This window comes from Silurus meridionalis, chromosome 5 (genome assembly GCF_014805685.1).
Source record: "Silurus meridionalis isolate SWU-2019-XX chromosome 5, ASM1480568v1, whole genome shotgun sequence".
Taxonomy (NCBI): Eukaryota; Metazoa; Chordata; class Actinopteri; order Siluriformes; family Siluridae; genus Silurus; species Silurus meridionalis.
The window spans coordinates 28924648-28949268 of NC_060888.1; the positions used below are offsets into that span (position 1 = coordinate 28924648).

Sequence of the window (24621 nt, forward strand, 5' to 3'; positions counted from 1 at the left end):
AGTTCTGGGCTGATTTCTCACCTTTCTTAGGATCATTGAGACCCCACGGTGAGATCTTGCATGGAGCCCCAGTCCGAGGAGATTGACAGTCATGTTTAGCTTCTTCCATTTTCTAATGATTGCTCCAACAGTGGACCTTTTTCACCAAGCTGCTTGGCAATTTCCCGTAGCCCTTTCCAGCCTTGTGGAGGTGTACAATTTTGTCTCTAGTGTCTTTGGACAGCTCTTTGGTCTTGGCCATGTTAGTAGTTGGATTCTTACTGATTGTATGGGGTGGACAGGTGTCTTTATGCAGCTAACGACCTCAAACAGGTGCAGGTAGGATAATAAATGTAGTGGAGGTGGACATTTTAAAGGCAGACTAACAGGTCTTTGAGGGTCAGAATTCTAGCTGATAGACAGGTGTTCAAATACTTATTTGCAGCTGTATCATACAAATAAATAGTTTAAAAATCATATATTGTGATTTCTGGATTTTTTTTTAGATTATGTCTCTCACAGTGGACATGCACCTACGATGACAATTTCAGACCCTCCATGATTTCTAAGTGGGAGAACTTGCAAAATAGCAGGGTGTTCAAATACTAATTTTCCTTACTGTATATGTAGTATTTGTATTTGTTTTTAACAATGGACAAGAAAACTTTAAAGGAACCAGACTCAGAAGGGAACCAGAAAGTCCATTCAGAAAAATACTGAAAATTCAGCTTGTTTGTTTCTGCAGGAGTGTGTGTGTGTGTGTGTGTGTGTGTGTGTGTGTGTGTGTGTGTGTGTGTGTGTGTGTGTGTGTGTGTGTGTGTGTGTGTGTGTGTGTGTGTGTGTATGTTTGTGTGAGGATACACAGCAGTAGAATAGTAGGAAGCACTGCTCTCTGACTTCTTTCCTCCTCACAGTTCTTTTCCTCCTTCATTTGTGCACTGAGCGTGAACATGGACACACACTTCTACACACTCCTCTTACTACTGCTACACTTCTTCACATACAGTGAGTATTACATGTATACTCACACACTGTTACTGTGTGTGTGTGTGTGTGTGTGTGTGTGTGTGTGTGTGTGTGTGTGTGTGTGTGTGTGTGATTCTTTTCTGTTCAAACTTGTTTACATTAAATCTATCTAAAAATATACACACGTATGTTTCTTATCGATATTTTTTCTTTCACTTTTGTAACCTGAAAATTAGTTCTTTTAATAGTTATATCTGTAACGAGTTATGTTTATAGTGTTCATTATGCACATGCTACACTGTGCGTCTGTTAAAAAGTAAATTCTATTCAATAAACTGTGAAACTTTTCTTTATACTTTAAATTAATTAATGAGGATAATTCAGAGGAAACATTTAAAAAATGTATAAGATCACAAATGTATTTATCTACTGCACTTTACTAAAACTAACATCATTAAATAACCAACATCTTATTTCTCACAGCTGTGTTTCCTCGTATTTCTGATTATGTCAATATTTGATCTTTACACCATGTTGAGTTCAGCAGTTACATCTATTAACAAATTACTATTAAATAATAAATAATACAGTTTGTCTATTTTATACCAATTTATTCCACAAATTTATCTTAAGGAACAATTCCTTAGATGAAGGTTAGGATGAGGGGTGAGATGAGTGGTAGGGATGAGATGAGCGGTAAGATGAGGGGTAAGATGAAGAGTGAGATGAGGGGTAAGATGAGGGGTAGGGGTAAGATGAGGAGTGAGATGAGGGTAAGATGTGGGGTAGGGGTAAGATGAAGAGTGAGATGAGGGTAAGATGAGGGTAGGGGTAAGATGAGGAGTGAGATGAGGGTAAGATGAGGGTAGGGGTGAGATGAGTGGTAGGGGTTAGATGATGGGTTAGATGAGTGGTAGGGATGAGATGAGCAGTAAGATGAGGGTAAGATGAGGAGTGAGATGAGGGTAAGATGAGGAGTGAGATGAGGGTAAGATGAGGGTAGGGGTAAGATGAGGACTGAGATGAGGGTAAGATGAGGGTAGGGGTAAGATGAGGATTAGGGGTAAGATGAGGAGTGAGATGATGGGTAAGACGAGGGGTAGGGGTAAGATAAGGAGTGAGATGAGGGTAAGATGAGGGGTAGTGGTAAGATGAGAGGTAGGGGTAAGATGAGTGGTGAGATGAGGGTAGGGGTAAGATGGGGGTTGAAATGAGGGGTAGGGGTGAGATGAGGGGTAGGATGAGGGTAAGATGAGGAGTGAGATAAGGGGTGAGATGAGGGGTAAGACGATTGGTAGGTGTGAGATGAGGGTAAGATGAGGGGTAGGTGTGAGTTAAGGGGTAAGATGAGGGTAAGATGAGGGTAGGGGTGAGATGAGGGGTGAGATGAGGGGTAGGTGTGAGGTGAGGGGTAAGATGAGGGGTAGGAGTGAGATGAGTTGTGAGATGAGGTGTAAGATGAGGGGTAGGTGTGAGATGAGGTGTAAGATGAGGGGTAAGATGAGGGGTAGGGGTGAGATGAGTGGTAGGGGTTAGATGATGGGTTAGATGAGTGGTAGGGATGAGATGAGCAGTAAGATGAGGGGTAAGATGAGGAGTGAGATGAGGGTAAGATGAGGAGTGAGATGAGGGGTAAGATGAGGGGTAGGGGTAAGATGAGGACTGAGATGAGGGGTAAGATGAGGGGTAGGGGTAAGATGAGGATTAGGGGTAAGATGAGGAGTGAGATGATGGGTAAGACGAGGGGTAGGGGTAAGATAAGGAGTGAGATGAGGGGTAAGATGAGGGGTAGTGGTAAGATGAGAGGTAGGGGTAAGATGAGTGGTGAGATGAGGGGTAGGGGTAAGATGGGGGTTGAAATGAGGGGTAGGGGTGAGATGAGGGGTAGGATGAGGGTAAGATGAGGAGTGAGATAAGGGGTGAGATGAGGGGTAAGACGATTGGTAGGTGTGAGATGAGGGGTAAGATGAGGGGTAGGTGTGAGTTAAGGGGTAAGATGAGGGGTAAGATGAGGGGTAGGGGTGAGATGAGGGGTGAGATGAGGGGTAGGTGTGAGGTGAGGGGTAAGATGAGGGGTAGGAGTGAGATGAGTTGTGAGATGAGGTGTAAGATGAGGGGTAGGTGTGAGATGAGGTGTAAGATGAGGGGTAAGATGAGGGGTAGGGGTGAGATGAGGGGTGAGATGAGGGGTAGGTGTAAGATGAGGGGTAGGGGTAAGATGAGGGGTGATACAAGGGTTAGGGGTAAGATGGGGTAGGTGTAAGATGAGGGGTAGGTGTGAAATGAGGGGTAAGATGAGGGGTAGGTGTGAGATGAGGGTAAGATGAGGGGTAGGTGTAAGATAAGGGAAGGTGTGAGATGAGGGGTAAGATGAGGGGTAGGTGTAAGATAAGGGAAGGTGTGAAATGAGGGGTAAGATGAGGGGTAGGTGTAAGATAAGGGAAGGTGTGAGATGAGGATAAGATGAGGGGTAGGTGTGAGATGAGGGGTAAGATGAGGGGTCTGTAATGCTTATTATTTCAAACTATTTAAGAATATTTTTTCCCAACAGGTGTGTTAATGTGTGTGTGTGTGTGTGTGTGTGTGTGTGTGTGTGTGTGTGTGTGTGTGTGTGTTTTAGGTGGGTTCCTGATCAGACACACGAGTAAAGGTGTGTGTGTGACAGTTCAGGGTGGAGTGCTTGTGGTTTTGAGGAAATGTGAGGTGAGGAACCCGTCTCAGGACTGGAGCTGGACCCCAGACAGAAAGCTGAAGCTCACTCACTCTGCAGTATGTTTATGGGTGAACCTGAAGGAAGGTGTACCCTATCATGCACGCTTGGTGAAGTCACGCCCCTGTAACTCCGCCCCTTCATGGAAGTGTTATGATGAGTTTGGGATCTTTGGGTTGGAGATGTTGCCACTGTACCTGCAGAAACAGGGGGAGAGAGCCGTGGTCAGGTCCGAACCCAAACACTCCAACTGGACCCAGTACACAGAGCAGCAAGTGGAGCCGAAACACCTGTGTTCAAATCCAGGTACTGTTCAAGTGTGGGGCAAGAGAGAGGGGAAGAGGGGGCGGGGGAGTGTGTGTGTGGGGGTGGGGGTAATGAAGTATGTTAACAAACATTAACATTCTTCATACCTTAAACATGACAGTCTCATTAAATAAATAAATTATGAATGAATACATTAATTACACATTAAAATTGTACGTCACATATTTAGAATTAGTTGATTCTTCTGCTCCATCATTGAAGGCCACGCCATAAAAAAATCCATCCAGATGTTTCATCAACTAAAAATATTCAGACTCCTCTTGGATCTTAGCAACTATAAGTGCCTTTACCACCCTAATCACTGCACCTTCTCTTCTCCTTCTCCTGCACTTGACTCAAACAACTAATCATGTGAGGGTTTGAAATAAATATTTAAAAACTTTATGGCCTCATTAAGATTTTTTTCTAAAAACAGTTTAAATCTATTTGAAAGGCACGTTTTTTTTATAATCTGTACACATTAATGATACCAGTCTCCAGTTCTTTAGCAGCCTGAGAAGTAATATGGATAAAACGCCACTTCTGCAGCTGGTTGCAGTTCATTTCTTCTTTGAGAAGTCCTGGAAACTTCTACTATGTCCGTCATTTAAAAACAAAAAAAAACCCAAAAATGTGTGTAAAATTCAAAAGGAAGTCTACCTAATCCTGGAGACCATCCGGTGGAAAACTGATTCACAGCCTCAGCCTTTCCTCGAATTAAATCTAGGCATTGTCTCTGTGCATCAGTGAACTTGGGCAGGTCCTTCAGTAGACCCTTTATGTGCATACACTCTCTGTCACACTGTCCATCTTTAAAAAGTTCTGGACAAATTCTCTTTCATTTCCTTATGATTGGATGTTAAGGTTCCATCTGTCAGTTTCAAAATGTTGTTCTCTATCTTTTCACTTCATGTTCAAGAAGAAAGATCTCTTTCACTCAGGGAAGAAAATCAAGCTGTGATTAAAGCTCCTTTATTCCCTCTGTTGTGTCCCAGTCTGGGGTGGGATATAAGTGGTGGAGTGGTGGGTATAAGGTGGATGTGAGTTCATCTGGTGTTATAAGAGACAAGAATAGAACATGAACACCATGATATCCTAAAAAGGGCGATATATTGAAATATGCACTGGGAAAACCTTCAGGGTGGACCGAGGCCAAAATAACAAACAAAAACCACTCTTTTTACACAACCAAAATGTTTTGTTTTTTATCATTTCTCTCTTGAGGGTGTTGAGAGTGTTTTAGTGACACATTTCTTATACCTGAGCTTTTTCCACCTACCACCACTGTATTATATGTTCATTATAATTTTTATGCTTCTGACGTCACAAAAAAACAAATAAATAATTGAATACATTTGAAAATAATTATAAATTATATTCTATTTTTATTATATCATTAAGATTAAAAAAGTTACAAATATTTATTAAAAAAAACCCTACACAGCTACTGTCTGTGTTTGTGTGTGTGTGTGTGTGTGTGTGTGTGTGTGTGTGTGTGTGTGTGTGTGTGTGTGTGTGTGTGTGTGTAGGATGTGCCCCTGATATCAGTTTCCTCACACATTGTGTTCAAGGCTGTCGGTCGTCACAGGAATGTCGTACATTGATTCTTCCTGTCAGTGTTTTAAGCTCACAGTAACTCACTGCTGTTTAAGGAAATGCTACACACACACACACACACACACACACACACACACACACACATACACACGTCTGCCCTGCTGCAGTGTGCTCAGTTCTAAAAGTTAAAAAATTCTCGAAATAATGAAATAATCTGGCACACGTCCTGCAGCTCCAGTATTCAACCTGAGAAACTGAAAGGTTTGCACAGGAGGTTTTTATAACAATAATAATAATAATAATAATAATAATAATAATAATAATTAGAAGAAGAATAAAAATAACAATAATCTTAATAATTATATTCATAATACTAATAATAAAACTTAAAATTTTCAAATAAATGAAAGAATGAAATGAAAGAGAAAATAATGAAAATAAGGAATAAACATAAATTGTCTGTGAAAATTAATGAACGTTTATTAAACGTTTTGTGTTGAGTAAAAATCCGATGTAATTATAATTATTATCAAATAACTCTAATCCCACTGTCTTACCATGATGTGTTTATGTGCTAAAACTGTTCTGAAAGATATATTACAACTTTTTTATTCATAATATCCTCCATCTCTCTGTCCTTCACCAGGTCCTTCAACAACTGATAAAAACACAGGAACGATAACAACTGTGAAGATCCCTGTTACATCGCACATTACAGTTAGGTCCAGAGCCAAAAGGACCGGGACAACTGGTACCTTTAACAAAGACAAACTGACTCACACAGTTGACCTGAAACTTTTTAAAATAGAGAAACAGGAAGCTATCTCTGTCTCACAGCTCCCTTCAGAAACGAGGAATGTAATGAGTAACATTACGACTGTTTCAGTTTTCCTGCAGAACTTCAGCTGGAGCTCAGAGTTTACACATCATCCCACTGGAACCCACAACATGGAGAAATCACTTCCTGCAACAGATGACATGACACACTACAGATTTCCAATTACACCAAACACCCCATTTAACTCCTCTAACACCTCCTCCAACTCATCTAGCTTCTCCTCTAACTCCTCCTCTAACCTCTCTTCTAATTCCTCCTCTTCTGCATCTGTTTTCCCAACACCAAAACTTGACCTTTTAGCCCAAATTATTACAGAAGCTGAGACTCAGACTGACATCAAACCTGTAAAACACACAACAACATGGTCACACAACACACCAAGCCTAATGAGGGCAACTATAACTGCCTCCAGAGTGGCCACAGATTCCGATACAGAGACTGAAACACTAAGAGAAACCACATCTACTGCAGCTCATCTAACCAAACTCACAGCTGCAGCTACTACAACAACCATGATTTCCAAAACTGTATTCCAATCTGCTACTAGATTTACTGCTGCTCCTGTGATGAGAGCAGATCCAACCACAACTGGACTTGTATCTAAATCTATTAGGAAAAATAATCCTAAAATATTACACACATTAAGGCCTGTAACTACGCCATTTAGAGCAACTGCAACATCCTCGGTGAATACAGCAAGTCCAACTATAACTAACCCTGTAACTTCAACTTACTCTACAACTACATCTAACAGAGCGACTACACCTGTAACCAAAACTCCCAGATCCACCACAATTACCCCTAATGTTAAAGCAAAAAACATAACTACATCTACCCCTGACATTTCTTCAGATCTGCCAATAACACTATATACAATTGAGTCAATATCAACATTTACTGAGGCAACTACAGATGCTCCTACAACTACAGACACTGAGGCAACTACAAGTGCCCCTATAACTACAGCCACTAAGGCAATTACAACTGCCCCTATAACTACAGCTACTAAGGCAATTACAACTGCCCCTGTAACTACAGACACTGAGGCAACTACAACTGCCCCTATAACTACAGACACTGAGGCAACTACAAGTGCCCCTATAACTAGAGACACTGAGGCAACTACAAGTGCCCCTATAACTACAGCCACTAAGGCAATTACAGCTGCCCCTATAACTACAGCCACTGAGGCAACTACAAGTGCCCCTGTAACTACAGACACTGAGGCAACTACAACTGCCCCTATAACTACAGACACTGAGGCGACTACAAGTGCCCCTATAATTACAGCCACTAAGGCAATTACAACTGCCCCTATAACTAAAGCCACTAATGCAATTACAACTGCCCCTATAACTACAGACACTGAGGCGACAACAAGTGCCCCTATAATTACAGCCACTAAGGCATTTACAACTGCCCCTATAACTAAAGCCACTAATGCAATTACAACTGCCCCTATAACTACAGCTACTAAGGCAATTACAACTGCCCCTGTAACTACAGACACTGAGCCAATTACAACTGCCCCTGTAACTACAGACACTGAGGCAACTACAAATGCCCCTTTAACTACAGACACTGAGGCAACTACAACTGCCCCTATAACTACAGCCACTAAGGCAATTACAACTGCCCCTATAACTACAGCCACTAAGGCAATTACAACTGACCCTATAACTACAGACACTGAGGCAATTACAACTGCCCCTATAACTACAGACACTAAGGCAATTACAACTGCCCCTATAACTACAGACACTAAGGCAATTACAACTGCCCCTGTAACTACAGCCACTAAGGCAATTACAACTGCCCCTATAACTACAGACACTGAGGCAACTACAACTGCCCCTATAACTCCAGCTACGGAGGCAAATGCAACTGCCCCTATAACTACAGCTACTGAGGCAACTGCAACTGCCCCTATAACTACAGCCACTGAGGCAACTTCAACTGCCCCTTCAACTACAGCCACTAAGGCAACTACAGCTGCCCCTATAACTACAGCCACTGAGGCAACTTCAACTGCCCCCATAACTACAGCCACTAAGGCAACTACAACTGACCCTACGACTACAGCCACTGAGGCAACTACAACTGCCCCCATAACTACAGCCACTAAGGCAACTGCAACTGCCCCTATAACTACAGCCACTGAGGCAACTTCAAGTGCCCCTACAACTACAGCCACTAAGGCAACTACAGCTGCCCCTATAACTACAGCCACTGAGGCAACTACAACTGCCCATATAACTACAGCTATTAATCCAGCTACATCTGTTTTAATAATTACAGCTACTAAAGCAACTACACCCATCCATTTAACTAAACCTACTAAGGGAACTACATCTACAGCAACAAAGAGCAGAATGGCAACAACAAAAGCAATTCTTACTACTGATTTTCTTAGTACTGAACCCCCAACAACAACTATTTCAACTACCCCTGTGATCTCCACTACATTAACCACCGCCACCCCCCTTCAGGTAAGAGACTGAAAGTAAAAAATAAAAAAACTACAAAAATAAAAAAAACAAATGTAACCCATTTAAATTCAGCAACAGGAGATGATGTGCTGCATTTGAAAGATTTGATGGTGGTCATGGTTATTGTTGCATAACAGTTATGCACATACCTTCATAGGAGCTCATCATAGAACAAAAACACAGCGCTGGTAACTGAGTCGCTGTTGGTCTCTGATCAGGATTGTGTCTCCTCGCTTCTGTTCCTTGAACTTAATGCAGCTTTTGACATTATTGCTAATAATATTCTTATCAATAGACTCTTTTACTTCTTCCTCTTCTTCTTCTTCTTCTTCTTCTTCTTTTGACTGCACCCATTAGGGGTCGCCACAGCAAAACATCCGTCTCCAATTCTTATTAATAGACTAGAAAATGTAATACATTTTTACACATGTCCAACATTACCGCCTGATGTCTGTCTCTATTTTAATCTTAATCAAAAAGGAGTGGAGAAGACCCCTCATATCATGCTCTATTGCCCTAAAAATGTGTATTTATAAGGATAAAATTGAAACTTGTTTGTCTTTAAATCATGACTGGAATGAGACTTTTTCCTTACTTTCCACTTGGCCTTTAGAAAGTGTTTCTTTTTTTAAGTGAACTTGGTGGAAAAGTTGGTGATACACTGAGTGATGATCAGCTCACAAAACTAAAATGATAGCAGAAGTAATATTTATTAGCTAGATCTTAATGTGAAGCTTTTCATTAATGTAATTATGTGAACTCTAAGCAAATATAAATGAGCAGGGTGTGTAAAAGGGAAAGTTGAGCAGGAAGTCAGTAGGGTGGAGTGTCCGAGAAGCTTCAGGGAGGCAAAGGTGGAAATCTGGCAGCAAGCATCAGAGACTTTAGAGTCAGCTACAGCGAAAGGAATCCAATTGTTTTTACATTCCTCATTAGACTTAGAAATGTTTATTTGTTTAAAAAATAATCCAAATTAAACTGCAGAAAATTTATAGATCACAACAGGAAGGAAAGAGTTATGGATTATAAATACTTTTAATTGAAGAAAATGCTTAAAATCACCTGTTCTCCAGCTTTGATTGTGAGATGTTGGCATGGAAACAATGCTGGATTTGGGTTGCTTGGACTCTCACTCTCACAGCGAGATGGGCACAGGTTTGTCCAGCAACAGGTGAAATTTTGGATTTCATACTGTACATTTTTCTTTTTCTGACTGTTTTATTTTCTTTCAGCTCGAAACCACAAAGGAAGCAGTCAGGTGTGTGGTGAACCAAACTGAAGCCATCATGAGCACATTCTCAGCTGTGATTAAATTCAAATCAGCAGGACAGTTCTGTGGTTTTACTCTGATCAACTGTGTGACTGGATCTCAGTTAACCAACTGCTCTCAGATCCAAACCCACAGCAACACATATAACTGTAAGCTCTCAGCTCTGAACCCTGGCACTGTTTACCATTTTGGAATAATTTCCCAATCTGATGGAGAGCATTTCAACATTTCACTTCAGACTGGTAAGAATGGTCTTTCAATTCTTTTATGATTTTTTTAAAAAGATTCTGATATTCTAATTGTTTAATTAATGTTTTGTCATTTGGAATGTAAAGATGTGTGAATGTTTTTTTCCTGAAGTTAAAGATGGTAATAATATTTCCTGATGTTGTTGTTTTAGTCACGCACATTAGATCTTTTTTTCAGCGTATTTTATTTTATGCTAACTCGGTTTATTCGAAACGATCACATCACTAACCTGGTAGGAAGAACATTAAGAGTGTGTGATAAAGCAGAACTCAACAATGAGGGCCAACTAATCTTAAGTGTTTGTTTCCAGAAAGTTCACTTGACCCCCAAGTCATTTCCCTTTCTCATTGTTACCTTGTTCTAGCGGATGCAGGAGGCCACTGAGTTTTGTTTTGTTTTGAGGAATAGATAACACACACACACACACACACACACACACACACACACACACACACACACACACACACACACACACTTCATATTCAAAAGAGTAAAGCCTGATGGGAATGTAGCATGCTTCTCAACATTCTCAAAATTGCTGTGGATGCTCATAATTCAGACTGATCTGAACTCTGATTTGATTTTCTCTGAAATAAACACGTTTTAACAATTCACACTGAACTTCTGACTTTTCACATGTGAGTTAGCTACAGTAGATCTAGAATTGTTATTTAGCCACAAACTTGCTTCTTGTCACACAGCTCAGGTGCTCAGTATTCTCTGTACATTCATTTAAACAGGGAAAATGGTTAAAACAGTGAAAAACAAAACAAAGGGAGGAAATGAAGCTCACTATGGGTATCAGACAAGTCACAGACCCACCCAGGAGTCTGCAGTATTTGATGTTCCTGGTTGTGTGCTGTTGGTTTGTTTAGTGATGTGCTCCTTCTGGGACATTTTTCTTTGCACACAGTAGTAAAACATTTGGCTTCAATAAACTGCAATAAACTTACTTGCATCTTATCTGGTTCTTGTTCTTGTGCTTTTTCTTCTTTTGCCTTCTCCCATTAGGGGTCACCACAGCAGATCATCCATCTCCATACCCCTCTGTCTTCTTTATCTTCCTCTTTCACACCAACTACCTGCATGTCTTCCCTCACCACATCCATAAACCTCCTCCTTGGTCTGCCTCTTTTCCTCCTTGCTGGCGGCTCCATCCTCAGCATTCTTCTACTGATATACCCCATGTCCCTCCTCTGCACATGTCCAAACCATCTCAATCTCACCTCCCTCACCGTGTCTCCAAAACGTCCTACATGCGCTGTCCCCAAACTAATTTCTAATTCTGTCCACTGTCATCCCAATTAAACATCTCAACATCTTCAGCTCTGCTACCTCCAGCTCCATCTCCTGTCTATTACTCAATGCCACTGTCTCTGAGGGGTGTGTGTGTGATGGGTGTGTGTGAGGTGTGTGGGGGTGTCCACAATGCTATTTACTTTGCGGATGCAGCGTGTGGTGTAAATGTCCATGATAGAGTGGAGAGAGACTCTGATGATCTTCTCAGCTGTCCTCACTATCCTCTGTAGGGTCTTGTGATCCGAGACAGTGCAGTTCCCAAACCAGGCAGTGATGCAGCTGCTCAGGATGCTCTCAATGGTCCCTCTGTAGAACATGATCAGGATGGGGGGAGGGAGATGAGCTTTCCTCAGCCTTCTCAGAAAGTAAAGATGCTGCTGGGCTCTTGGTGATGGAGCTGGTGTTTAGTGACCATGTGAGGTTATCTCCCAGATGAACACCAAGGAATTTGGTGCTCTTGACGATCTCCACTCAGGATCCATTGATGATCAGTGGAGAATGGCCACTCTGAATTCTCCTGGCGTGTCTGCGCTTCGCCTCTCTGATGGCATGGGACAGTTTGGCCCTTGCTGTCTTTAAGGCCGTCTTGTCCCCTGCTCTGATGGCGAAGTCTCTTGTTTTTAGCAGCGCACGCACCTTGGCGGCCATCCACGGCTTCTGGTTGGAGCATGTAGTAATGGTCTTGGAGATAGTGGTCATCAATGCACTTGCCAATGTAGCTGGTCACTGTTGACGTGTTCTCCTCCAAGTTGATAAAATCGCCATTGGTTGCACCTTCTTTGGACATGTCTCAATCAGTGCATTCAAAGCAGTCCTGGAGAGCAGACATGGATCCTGCTTGCCAGGTTCTTACCTGCTTTTTTCACTCTTCATCCTCTTAATCGCTGCTCTCTCTTCCTCCTTACTAATCCTATCCACTTCCTGCTTTACCATCTCCACATCATCCAATTTTCTCTCTCTCTCATTTTCCTCATTCATCAGTTGCTCAAAATACTCCCTCCATCTTCTCAATACATTTCCATCTCCTTCCTTTATTGCTCTAACTTGCAGCACATCCTTCCCAGCTCGGTTCCTCTGCCTGGACAATTGCTACAAATCCTTACTGTGTCATATAAAGATTAAAAAACTGTCTCTAAAATTGCAGTTATTTTTGGTCTTATTAATGACTTTAGTTTTGCATCATTTACTTGGGAACCTTTTGTGTGCTTTTGGCTTTTAGAATAGTGATCCTTTAATTTTGGTTTTGCAGCTTATTATTTCTAAAGGTTTTTAGATGCACACTAAATTTGTACACACTTGATGGTCCTGTTATAAAAACAAAAAGAAGACAGAAGGGACAGTTTGGTAGTTTTACTTCTAAGATGGTTAATTGACCTGCTTTCTGATGATATAATAAATTGCACAAAAATAATATTATTGACAAAAATATTAACTTTTATTTTGCAGCTCCATTAGCAGTAAGTCAAATGAACATTTCCGCCTCCTCCACTAGCATCAAGGTTTCCTGGCAGCCAGGACCTGGGCGCAGAGAGGCATTCTGGGTAACTCTGACTCATGAAGATGTACTAATCCAGAACCTGATGTTTAGTAGCAATGTGACATCATGCACTCTGCATGGCCTCAGTCCAGGAACACTGTATACAGTCACTGTGGTAACACAAGCAGCTGGAAAAAACCAAAATGCAACAAAAGCCATTCGGACAGGTGACACTGTTCTTTCTTCTGTTCTCTGATCTTTACACTTAAATAAACCCTTCATTTAACTCCCCCATCACCAATCACAGAGCTTCTGTATGCCTCTTACACACAGCTTTCACATTTTCACATTTATATAGTAAGTAAGTAGGAAACTAACCCTTGCTCATCACAACTCAGATTTGATTTAACATAAATCTTTTTTACATTTAATCTTCTTTTGAGAAGTCTTGTCTGATTGGTTAGAATATTATTCAGAGCAATGTTTGTGTTGTTTTTGCAGTTCCTGCTCCGGTAACTGAGCTACAAGTGAAGAATGGTGGCAGTGTGGACTCATTAAACACCTCCTGGTTTCCTGCAAAAGGAGAAGTGGATGAATACCTAATCTCTTTAACTTCATTTTCATCCTCCACTGAACAGGAAGCTGTGCTCCTCCCCAACATGTCCTATTGGCTCTTCAGGGGTCTGATTCCTGGGCAAGCCTATCAGGTGTCTGTGAGGACTAAGAGTGGGGAACTCACCAATGAGGCTCAAGCTGCAGGGAGAACAGGTTAGTGCAAGACACACCCACTGCTGACATAACAGCCAACGAGGATAGAACTCACAGGAACATACAAACCCGATTCCAAAAAAGTTGGGACAAGTCAAGTCAAGTTAATTTTTTATTGCACTTTTCACAACAGACATCGTCTCAAAGCAGCTTTACAGAAATCAACAGTCAAGGTGAACAGTGTGTGTTTATCCCTGATGAGCACCATGGCGACTGTGGTGAAGGAAAAACTCCCTTAGATGTTATGAGGAAGAAACCTTAAGAGGAACCAGACTCGAAAGCAGAACCTCATCCTCATTTGGGTGAGATCAAGAGTGTGATTATAGTCTTTAAACACTACAGAACACTGGAGAGTGAGAACTAACATGAGCACTGGAGTGTGTGATTATGAGTGATGATCTTTCTACAGACTTCTACAGTCATTATGGTTATAAAACTAGGAGCTACTGAGCAACTCATAAAATAGCTCAACATCTGAGATCATCACAGATCCAACACCAGCTTCTCCATGCCAGAGCCTTTAAACACTCAAAGGTCCAGTGTCCAAATTCTACATGTAGTGGGATCCAATTGGCACTGGTACGTCTCTAGATGGTTCGGGATGTTTGTGGGCATCTACTTCTTTAAAGGTCCATAATCTTCATGAGGTTGGTCGTGACTGGAGCTGGACCAACCTCAGGACGCCTCGGGATGGGGAGAGAAAGAGAAGCAGTGGAGAGGAATTAGCGTAGCTGCTGTTCATGATATTAACAGCACAAGTTGATAATGTGATGTGATCAGATGTTCTGGAGCACAAGGTTATGATGTGATGTGTGTTATGTGTAAGAACTCGCTAAAAACATACGTCTTTAATCTGCACTTAAACTGGGAGAGTGTGTCTGAGCCCCGAACACTGTCAGGAAGACTATTCCAGAGTTTAGGAGCTAAATGTGAGAATGTTCTACCACCTTTAGTGGTCTTTGCTATTCTAGGAACTCAGAGGTGGCAAAAGTACACAGATCCTTTACTTAAGTAGAAGTACAGATACTTATGTTTTAAAATACTCAGGTAAAAGTTGAAGTACTGATTATACTTTTTTACTCAAGTGAAAGTAAAGAAGTCTTGGCTCAGACATGTACTTAAGTAAAAAGTAGTTATTACTTCTACCTGTTTTAGCTGTTAACTGGACCTCACATCATATTAATTACATAGATAGATAGATAGATAGATAGATAGATAGATAGATAGATAGATAGATAGATAGATAGATAGATAGATAGATAGATAGATAGATAGATAGATAGATAGAATGTTATTGTCATTGCATTGTACAGGTACACAGCCAAATATATATATATATATATATATATATATATATATATATATATATATATATATATATATATATATATATATATTTATAAAAATGTTGTTACCTAATGAATGTGTCCAGGCTGAAGATCTACATATAGAACACAAGCAGAGAAAAGATGATGATGATCAGGAATGTGTCTGTTCTCAGTCATGTTCTCATCACTGACTCCCTCTGTCTCATCCACATTAACCCCAAACTTCTTACTGCTTCTGCCTGCTGAATCTTATCTCCATAAACTAGTCTACATCTGTGGTGAGTGAGAGTCAGGACTTTATACACCAGCGGAGTGAAAAGACGCAGTAACAGGAAATCAGTTGTTCAGCTGAAATCGGCGCACAGTGAAAATAAAAATAATATTTCACCCAATCAATGGATTAAAACTAAAGTAACGAGCCGGTTTTGAAAATGTAAGAAGTAAAAAGTACAGATATTTGTGTAAAAATGTAATGAGTAAAAGTAAAAAGTTGTCTGAAAAATAAATAGTAGAGTAAAAAACTGATACCAGAAAAATCTACTGAAGTACAGTAACGAAGTATTTGTACTCCGTTACTTCCCACCTCTCTAGGAACTACTAGAAGTCCAGAGTTTTAAGATCTCAGGGAGCATGACGGATTGTAGCGTGTTAAAAGACTGAAGAGATACATGGGAGCCAAACCATTTAGTGTTTTATAAGTAACAAGTAGTTGTTTGTAGTCGATTCAAAACTTAACAGGTAGCCAGTGTAGGGATGAGAAGATTGGGGTTATATGATCATATTTCCTCGATCTTGTGAGAACTCTGGCTGCTGCATACTGAACTAACTGAAGCTTGTTTAGTTCTCACTCTCCAGTGTTCTGTATTGTTGAAAGATTTATGATCCAACTCTTGATGTCACCTAAATGAGGATGGGTTTCTCTTTTGAGTCTGGTTGCTCTCAAGGTTTCTTCCTCATAACATCTAAGAGAGTTTTTCCTTGCCACATTCGCCACGGCTGCTCATCAGGGACAAATTCACACCATTCACCATCACTGTTGATTTGTGTAAAGCTGCTTTGAGACAATGTCTGTTGTGAAAAGCGCTATACAAATAAACTTGACTTGACTTGACTTGTTTATTAATGATGCAGGACATCCACCTAGTAATGCATTACAATAGTCCAGTCTGGAGGTCATGAATGCATAGACGAGCTTCTCTGCATCAGATATAGATAACATGTTTCTTAACTTAGAAATATTTCTAAGGTGGAAGAAGTTGTTTTTGTAACATGGTTGATATGATTGTTAAAAGACAAGTTGCTCTAAAATAACTCCCAGGTCTTTTACTGTTGAAATAGTAGTTACAAAACATCCGTCAAAATGCAGGTTGAAATGCTGGAGCTTCTGTGTACTGGTTTTTGGGCCGATGACACACTTAACACACTCAGTTATCTGAGCTAATTGAGTGTATCGCCTGGTTTTAATGAGATATATATCTGGGTATCATCAGCATAACAGTGGAAGCTAATTTCATACCTTCTAATAATATTTCCTAAGGGAAGCATGTATATTGTAAAAAGCAGGGGTCCTAGAACTGAACCTTGTGGAACACCATAATTTACTAGCATTAACCTGGATAGCTCTCCATTTAAGTCTACAAACTGTTAACGATCAGACAGGTAGGATTTAAACCAGCTTAATGCCTGTCCCTGAATGCCAATATAATTTTGTAAGCGATCTAGGAGGAGATCATGGTCTATAGTGCCGAATGCAGCACTAAGATCTAGTAAAACCACCAGCGAGATGAAGCCTTGGTCTGAAGCTAAAACAGGTCATTAGTGATTTTAACTAGGGCAGTTTCTGTGCTATGATGGAGTCTGAAACCTGACTGAAACTCTTTAAAGATATTGTTCTCTTGAAAGTGGGAACAGAACTGGGCAGGAACAATCTTTTCTAAAATCTTAGACATAAATGAGAGATTTGAAATTGGTCTGTAATTCGATAGCGTGTTTGGATCCAAATTGGGACACTGTACAAATTGTAAAAAAAAAGGAGTGCAATAATTTACAAATTTCATAAACTCATATTTTATTCACAATAGAATATAGAAACATATCAAATGTTGAAAGTGTTAAATTTTGAAATGTCATGTCATAAAATGGATTTTATGAGAGCTACACATTCCAAAAAAGTTGGGACAGGCAGCAATAAGAGGCCGGAAAAGTTAAATGTACATATAGGGAACAGCTGGAGGACCAATTGGCAACATGATTGGGTATAAAAAGAGCCTCTCAGAGTGGCAGTGTCTCTCAGAAGTCAAGATGGGCAGAGGATCACCAGTTCCCCCAATGCTGCGGTGAAAAATGGTGGAGCAACATCAGAAAGGAGTTTCTCAGAAAAAAACTGCAAAGAGTTTAAAGTTATCATCATCTACAGTGCATAATATCATCCAAAGGTTCAGAGAATCTGGAAAAATCTCTGTGCGTAAGGGTCAAGGAAAGGGTCAAGAAAACCATACTGGATGCCGTGATCTTCAGGCCCTTAGACTGCACTGCATCACATACAGGAATGCTACTGTAATGGAAATCACAACATTGGCTCAGGAATACTTTCAGAAAACATTTTCGGTGAACACAATCCACTGTGCCATTTGCTGTCGCCGGCTAAAACTCTATGGGTCAAAAAAGAAGTCATATCTAAACATGATCCAGAAGCGCAGGCGTTTTCTCAGGGCCAAGGCTCATTTAAAATGGACTGTGGCAAAGTGGAAAACTGTTCTGTAGTCAGACGAATCAAAATTTCAGGTTCTTTTTGGAAAACTGGAACGCCATGTCATCCGGACTAAAGAGGATAAGGACAACCTGTTATAAAAAGAAAAGGGGATGCCACACAGTGGTAAACATGGCCTTGTCCCAACTTTTTTGAGATGTGAAGATGCCATGAAATTTAAAATCAACGTATTTTTTCTTTAAAATGATAGATTTTCTCAGTTTAAACATTTGATATGTCATCTATGTTGTATTCCGAATAAAATATTGAAATTTGAAACTGCATTCTGTTTTTATTCACAATTTTTACAGTGTCTCAACTTTTTTGGAATCAGGTTTGTACAACACTTTTATACTGAAACGTTTTGTTGCATTTTACACATTTACATAGTTTTAAACAACTCACTAAATTTAAGACAATACTAAAAAAAGTTATATATTTTTTTTAATTCTTACTGCTGTCATTTTATTTTAGTCACATTGGTGGCAGAAACTGCTGTCTGATTGGTTACAGAGGCATTAGGGGTGGCAACTATGACATGATTGTTTACAGTGTGATAAGAAAGCAGAAAGTGTTGCCTGATTGGTTACAGTTTAATTGGTGCCCTGAAACTGAGGTCTGAATGATTACAATGGCATTGAAGGGAAAACATCGATTTGCATCTTTGTTCTTGCTATGTGCTCATTCTGCATTTTATATATTTAATAATTTAATAACTGATTTATTCTTTTGTTATATAAATGTTTGTGTTGTTTTTGCAGTTCCTGCCCCGGTAACTGAGCTACGAGTGGAGAATGGTGGCAGTGTGGACTCATTAAACACCTTCTGGACTCCTGCAAAAGGAGAAGTGGATGAATACCTAATATCTTTAATGTCCCCTTCATCCTCTACTGAACAGGAAGCTGTGCTCCTCCCCAACATGTCCTATTGGCTCTTCAGGGGTCTGATTCCTGGGCAAGCCTATCAGGTGTCAGTGAGGACTAAGAGTGGGGAACTCACCAATGAGGCTCAAGCTGCAGGGAGAACAGGTTAGTGCAAGCCACACCCACTGCTGACATAACAGCCAACAAGGATATAATTGACTAAAACCTACAGCAATTTGCTTCAGTGTTCTGAATGATTGCTCTGTCTTGGTCTTGCTCTTCAGTTCCTGCAAGGCCGATGTGGTGTACTTTAAAGCCTTTGGGTGACCCTGTCTCTCTGAGGCTGTGCTGGTCCCCTGTTGAAGGACAGAGGGATTATTACAAAGTGCAGCTGTCTAATGCCTCATTTGTGCTAGAGAACAATAAAGTAGACAAATCAGCAAAAGAGTTTCAGTTCACCAGCAGAACTCTTCTCCCTGGCAGTTTGTACAGTGCAAAGATCACGGTGTTTAGCGGTCCTCTCACCAACACACAATCCTGCCAAGCAAGACTTGGTGTGTATAAGCACTATATTACACTTTTTTGTGGTCATTGGATGCCTCATTATTTCTGAACTGGAACATTTTATCTTATAGCTACTAGTGTTAAATAATCACATTGATAAGTATTGCTAAATAATCATACATTCCTCTCAAAATGAACAACAATGTATATAAATAAAGTTCAGACACTAAGCAAAGAGATAAATGAATGTAGCTTTTATGGCCTCACACCTGGAAAGATGTATGATATCACCGTGGTAACACACAGCAGAGACCTGAACAGCTCCACCTCCATTATTACCAACACCAGTAAGAGTCTTTTTAAAAAAAATCATTAATCAGAATCAAAATTATGGCAAAAAAATTAAGAAATTAAAGCAAGGACCCGAGAACTGATGCAAGAATTATAAAACTAGGACCTGGTGATTGAGTATTAAAAAAAAGGCTAAATAAAACACGGACATGAGGAATTGAAGTTAGAAATTAGGGAACTGTATCTAAGCAATTTAAAACCTTTAAACCAAACAGCATCTGGACTACACTTATTACATTAATTATTTGATGTATGTGTGTGTGTCTTTTGCTAAATGCCATAAATGTAAATGTAATTGTGTGTGTTCAGTTCCAGCCAGTGTCACACATCTGACAGTCCATAATGAGGGTACCACTGATTCTTTGCATGTGAGCTGGAATAAAGCTGAAGGAGATGTTGATTTTTACCGCTTGCTGCTTATCCAGAACAGCATTGTGATTAGAAATGAAAGCGTGACATCACAGCAGATATCACATACGTTTCACATGCTGAAGAGTGGAAGCCCCTACAGGGTGGTCATGATCAGTATGAAGAATGGTGTGTCCTCTAAACAGAGGGTATCTGAGGGGTGCACAGGTAACAACCTTCACCTCAATCAAAACACATCATAAAGCTCTCAGCCAATCAGCAAAATTCAGAACAATCAGGCCAATTGGACCATTTAACAGTATTGTATTCCCTCCTCTTGCAAAATTGTCTTTATATGATTGGCAGTGCCTGCAGCAGTGGGTGGAGTCTCGGTCAGTAATAATGGTCGGCCGGATTTCCTCAGTGTGTGGTGGAGACCAGCGCAAGGGGAAGTGGAGAAGTACACTGTCACACTCAGTCACCATGGCAACATAATACACACACATACTGTGCCCAAGTCCAGCTCTGAGTGTGTGTTCAACTCTCTGGTGTCTGGCCGCTTGTACAACATTAGTGTCAGCACACACAGTGGTGTGTATACCAACTCCACAGTGGTGCAGGAGAGAACACGTAAGTATATACACACACACACACACACACACACACACACACACACACACACACACACAAAGTGAAACAATGAGCACAGTGGAATATTGATGTGTGTGTGTGTGTGTGTGTGTGTGTCAGAGCCATCTCCTGTACTGACGCCATGTGTTACACATATGGCGCGTGATGACTCTTTGAAGGTGTACTGGCGACGTCCTGCTGGAGATTTTGACTTTTACCAGATTATTATTAAACACAATAACATGATTCACCACAACAGTACGGTCCCACAGTCCCAGGAGATGTGTGTGTTCAACGACCTCGTCCCAGGACGACTCTATACTGTCATTATCAACACTTTGAGTGGCAAGTATGAGGCCAGTGTGTCCACTCATGGGAGAACACGTGAGTAATCACACATACACACACACACACACACACACACACACACACACACACACACACACACACACACACACACACACACATGCACGCACACACACCTACACACACACATGCACGCACAAGCAAGCACACTCAAACACACACACACACACGCACAGAACTGGGGTCAACTGCAGTAGTTTTTTGGATGGAATATGGCAGATATTTATGGTTGGTTGTAATGATGAATTCCTTTTAGTCCCTGTCTGTATGTTAAAATGATTAGACTCAGAGTCGGTCCTGATCCTGACACACACACAGACACACACACACACACACACACACACACACACACACACACACACACACACACACACTGCAATATCTGCACATATCTCACAGTGCAACCATATTCTGTACTACACACATGACAGCTTGAAATTTCCCAAGCTCTGTTTGAGGAAACTTGTAGGCGAGGGATAGAGAATGCAGGTTGATGATTTTGATGAGGAAATAAATTAAATGAAGTTGTTCTCTTGATTAGGAGTAAAACTTTGTAATTGATTGTTATAATTACACTGCTGTCTACAGGGTTATTTATAAAATAATTTGGATTTATTTTAATGGTCTTGATTTCTTGCCTGATGTTTTTAACTTTATTATTAAAAAAGTTCATGAAATCATTACTACCTATTGATGGTGTGCATGTGATACCATGCTGAATAAAAATCTAGGATTCTGCTTGTTTTTCTCATTTTCTATGAGGGAGGAGAAATATGCTGATCAGCAGCACTAAGAGATTTTCTAGAACTCAGGAGATTCTCCTTCCATGCTATTTGAATTACTGTTAATTTTGTTTGATGCCATTTACATTCTAATTTCCGAGTGGTCTGTTTTAAGGTGTCAACATTCCCCCTGCTACGCCTTCCTCGGCCACTGTCAGGGATTCACCCTACCAATCCCCCCCCCCCCCCCTCTGAATCTAGAATGAACACAACTGCTGCTTTTTTTTATTTTTATTTGTATAGCGCTTTTAACAATGAACATTGTCTCAAAACAGCTTTACACAGATAATGTGGTGATTAAAAATAAAGATGTTCTTTATAAGTAAGTTTGTCCCTGATGAACAAGCCGGTGGCAACTGTGGCAAGGAAAAACTCCTTGTGGAAGAAACCTTGAGAGGAACCAGATTTAAGAGGGAACCCATCCTCATCTGGGTTGCACCGAATGTCCATTTGTGGCAGATATACAATGTTGCGGGGTACAGTGATGATGATCAGAAGCAAACTGTATTCCTGAGTCAGTGTAGCAGACTGTTGACATTAACTACAGTCCAATCCATTCTCAGAGCGCCCGTTCTTACTCCGGTATTTCATGGAACCACCCAAGGTGTTGATGAGAAACTGTCCCAAGCTGCACAGAGTGGCCTCCAGTCGAAGAGAACACTATCCAGGCAGACCAGGATGAAGTGGGAAGATCCACGGAGGGAGAGGGGCTGGAACAGTGGTCACTGGAACCTCAGGAGCATGTTTAACTCGACCGAGAGAGAGAGAGAGAGAGAGAGAGAGAGAGAGAGAGAGAGAGAGAGAGAGAGAGAAGAGGATGAGAGAAGAAGGATATGGATTATTAAGTGTCCTTATTGTTGTATGAAAGTTAATGTCACTGTGCAGTTTGGACTCCGGCAAGACTCGCTATGGCAGCATAACTACAAGGGAGAACCACAAGGTAACACAGACATGAGGGATCTCTGGGATAAGAGACGACCCACCACACCACCGTCAACGAACCTGAGTGAACGTGTGAATGTGAGGGGACGACAACATACGAATATCCAGTTCACCAAACACTCAATATCCATGATCCCTCCAGATCTGAGCCTTTACCTAAGAAAAATCTACTGATAAAGGCTTGACTAAATAAATGTGTGTTCAGCCTTGACTTGAGCACTGAGACTGTGTCTGAGTCCTGAACACTGATTGGAAGGCTGTTCCATAACTGTGGGGCTTTATAAGAGAAAGATCTGCCCCCTGAATTATTTGAGGTACCAACAAATAGCCTGCACCTTTTGATCTAAATAGGCGTGGAGGGTCATACTGGTACAGAAGTTCACTCAGATACTGCGGCGTGAGAGCGTTAAGTGCTTTATACGTCAGTAGTAGTATTTTATAATCAGTGTGAGATGTAATTGGAAGCATTGTAGATGATTAAAACAGGGCTGATGTGCTCATTTCCTAGATCTAGTGAGGACTCTTTTCTGCTGCATTCTGAACTAACTGAAGCTTATTTCTGCACTTATTCCAACACCCAGACAGTAAAGCGTTACAGTAGTCTAATCTAGATGTTACAAAAGCATCAACCAGTTTTTCTGCATCCTGTAACAACATCATATTTCTAATTTTAGCAATATTTTTAAGGTGAAAGAAGGCGATCCTGGTGATTCACGTGAGCCTCAAAGGAAAGACTCGGGTCAATAATCACACCAAGGTCTTTGACAGCCGTACACGCTGAAACAAAAATTAATATTAAAGTCACCAACAATTAATGCTTTGTGTAACGAAGAAGCTAAATTTGTGAAGAAATCTGCAAATTCTACCAGAAATTCAGAGTGGGGCCCCTGGGGGTCTATAAATAATAATTAGTGGAATTGACTGACTAGACCTGCTTTAGGACACTTAATATTTTATGTTGGTGTAAAGAACTTCAAATGTTTTGTATTTGTGTTTAGTTTTTTGTGTGATGTGCAGATTATTATTATAAATAGCTGTGACTCCATCTCCTCTGCCATTTAGATGTTGCTGATGTATGAAACTATACCCAGGAGGTATAATATATTTAATATAATGTGTCAAACACATTATATTAAACTTCTGGTCGGTAGTATTTTGTTTTATTGTAAACGCTTTTGATTTGAGAAATCTAATATTCAGCAGTCCTACCTTTAGATCATTGGTGCTGCTGTGCGTTCAGTCCTATTTAATTTACTGTTAATCAGGTTACTTAAACAGACTTTCTGAGAATTTCTACAGTTTGTTTTTTCGCTTAGGGGACAGACAAAGTCTCAATATGGTGGTTCGACTCTGAATGACAAGCAGCTAGCAGACAGTCGGTTTAGCCTGTCTGTCTACTCCCTGGCCTTGGCTCTGGACAGTCACTGGTCAAAATTGCTCCAATTATCTATGAAGCCCAAATTGTTTTTGGAGCACTACTCAGACATCCAGCAGTTCAGTGACCATAACCTGCTGTAGGCTACATCGCCACACCGCATTGGAAGGGGGCCAGAGCATATTACAGCGTTGGACATCGCCTTTGCTAATTTCTACAACTCTATAATATTACTCTTAGTAACCTCTTACTGTCGAAGGCGTATATCATTAGCTCCTGTGTAAAAAAAACTTTCTTAGAGAACTTGTGCTTTGCTAAAAACCTTAGCTGACCTCCTATGTCTTTTACTCTGGCTCCCGGTATACACCTCACCTGTGCTGCTGGTGCCCCTAAAGGTCTCACTAATTTCACGTGCATTAGAATAGAGTCTCCTATAACCAGAGCTCTTTCAGGTTTCTCAGCGGGTGCTTCACTG

General features: G+C 40.7%; 1 protein-coding gene across 1 annotated transcript in view; it reads left to right on the plus strand.

Annotated features, from left to right (window-relative positions):
• The first annotated feature begins 862 nt into the window (after positions 1-862).
• LOC124385812 (receptor-type tyrosine-protein phosphatase beta-like) overlaps positions 863-24621 on the plus strand; it is a 53166-nt gene continuing 29407 nt past the window's right edge. Inside the window, 12 exon segments of the mRNA XM_046849172.1 lie at positions 863-984; positions 3566-3961; positions 6165-6269; positions 6405-8845; positions 10078-10357; positions 13110-13367; positions 13642-13908; positions 18747-19013; positions 19133-19402; positions 20013-20279; positions 20418-20681; positions 20802-21065. Coding sequence (XP_046705128.1) covers positions 930-984; positions 3566-3961; positions 6165-6269; positions 6405-8845; positions 10078-10357; positions 13110-13367; positions 13642-13908; positions 18747-19013; positions 19133-19402; positions 20013-20279; positions 20418-20681; positions 20802-21065 — 5134 coding nt within the window. The 5' untranslated portion in view covers positions 863-929.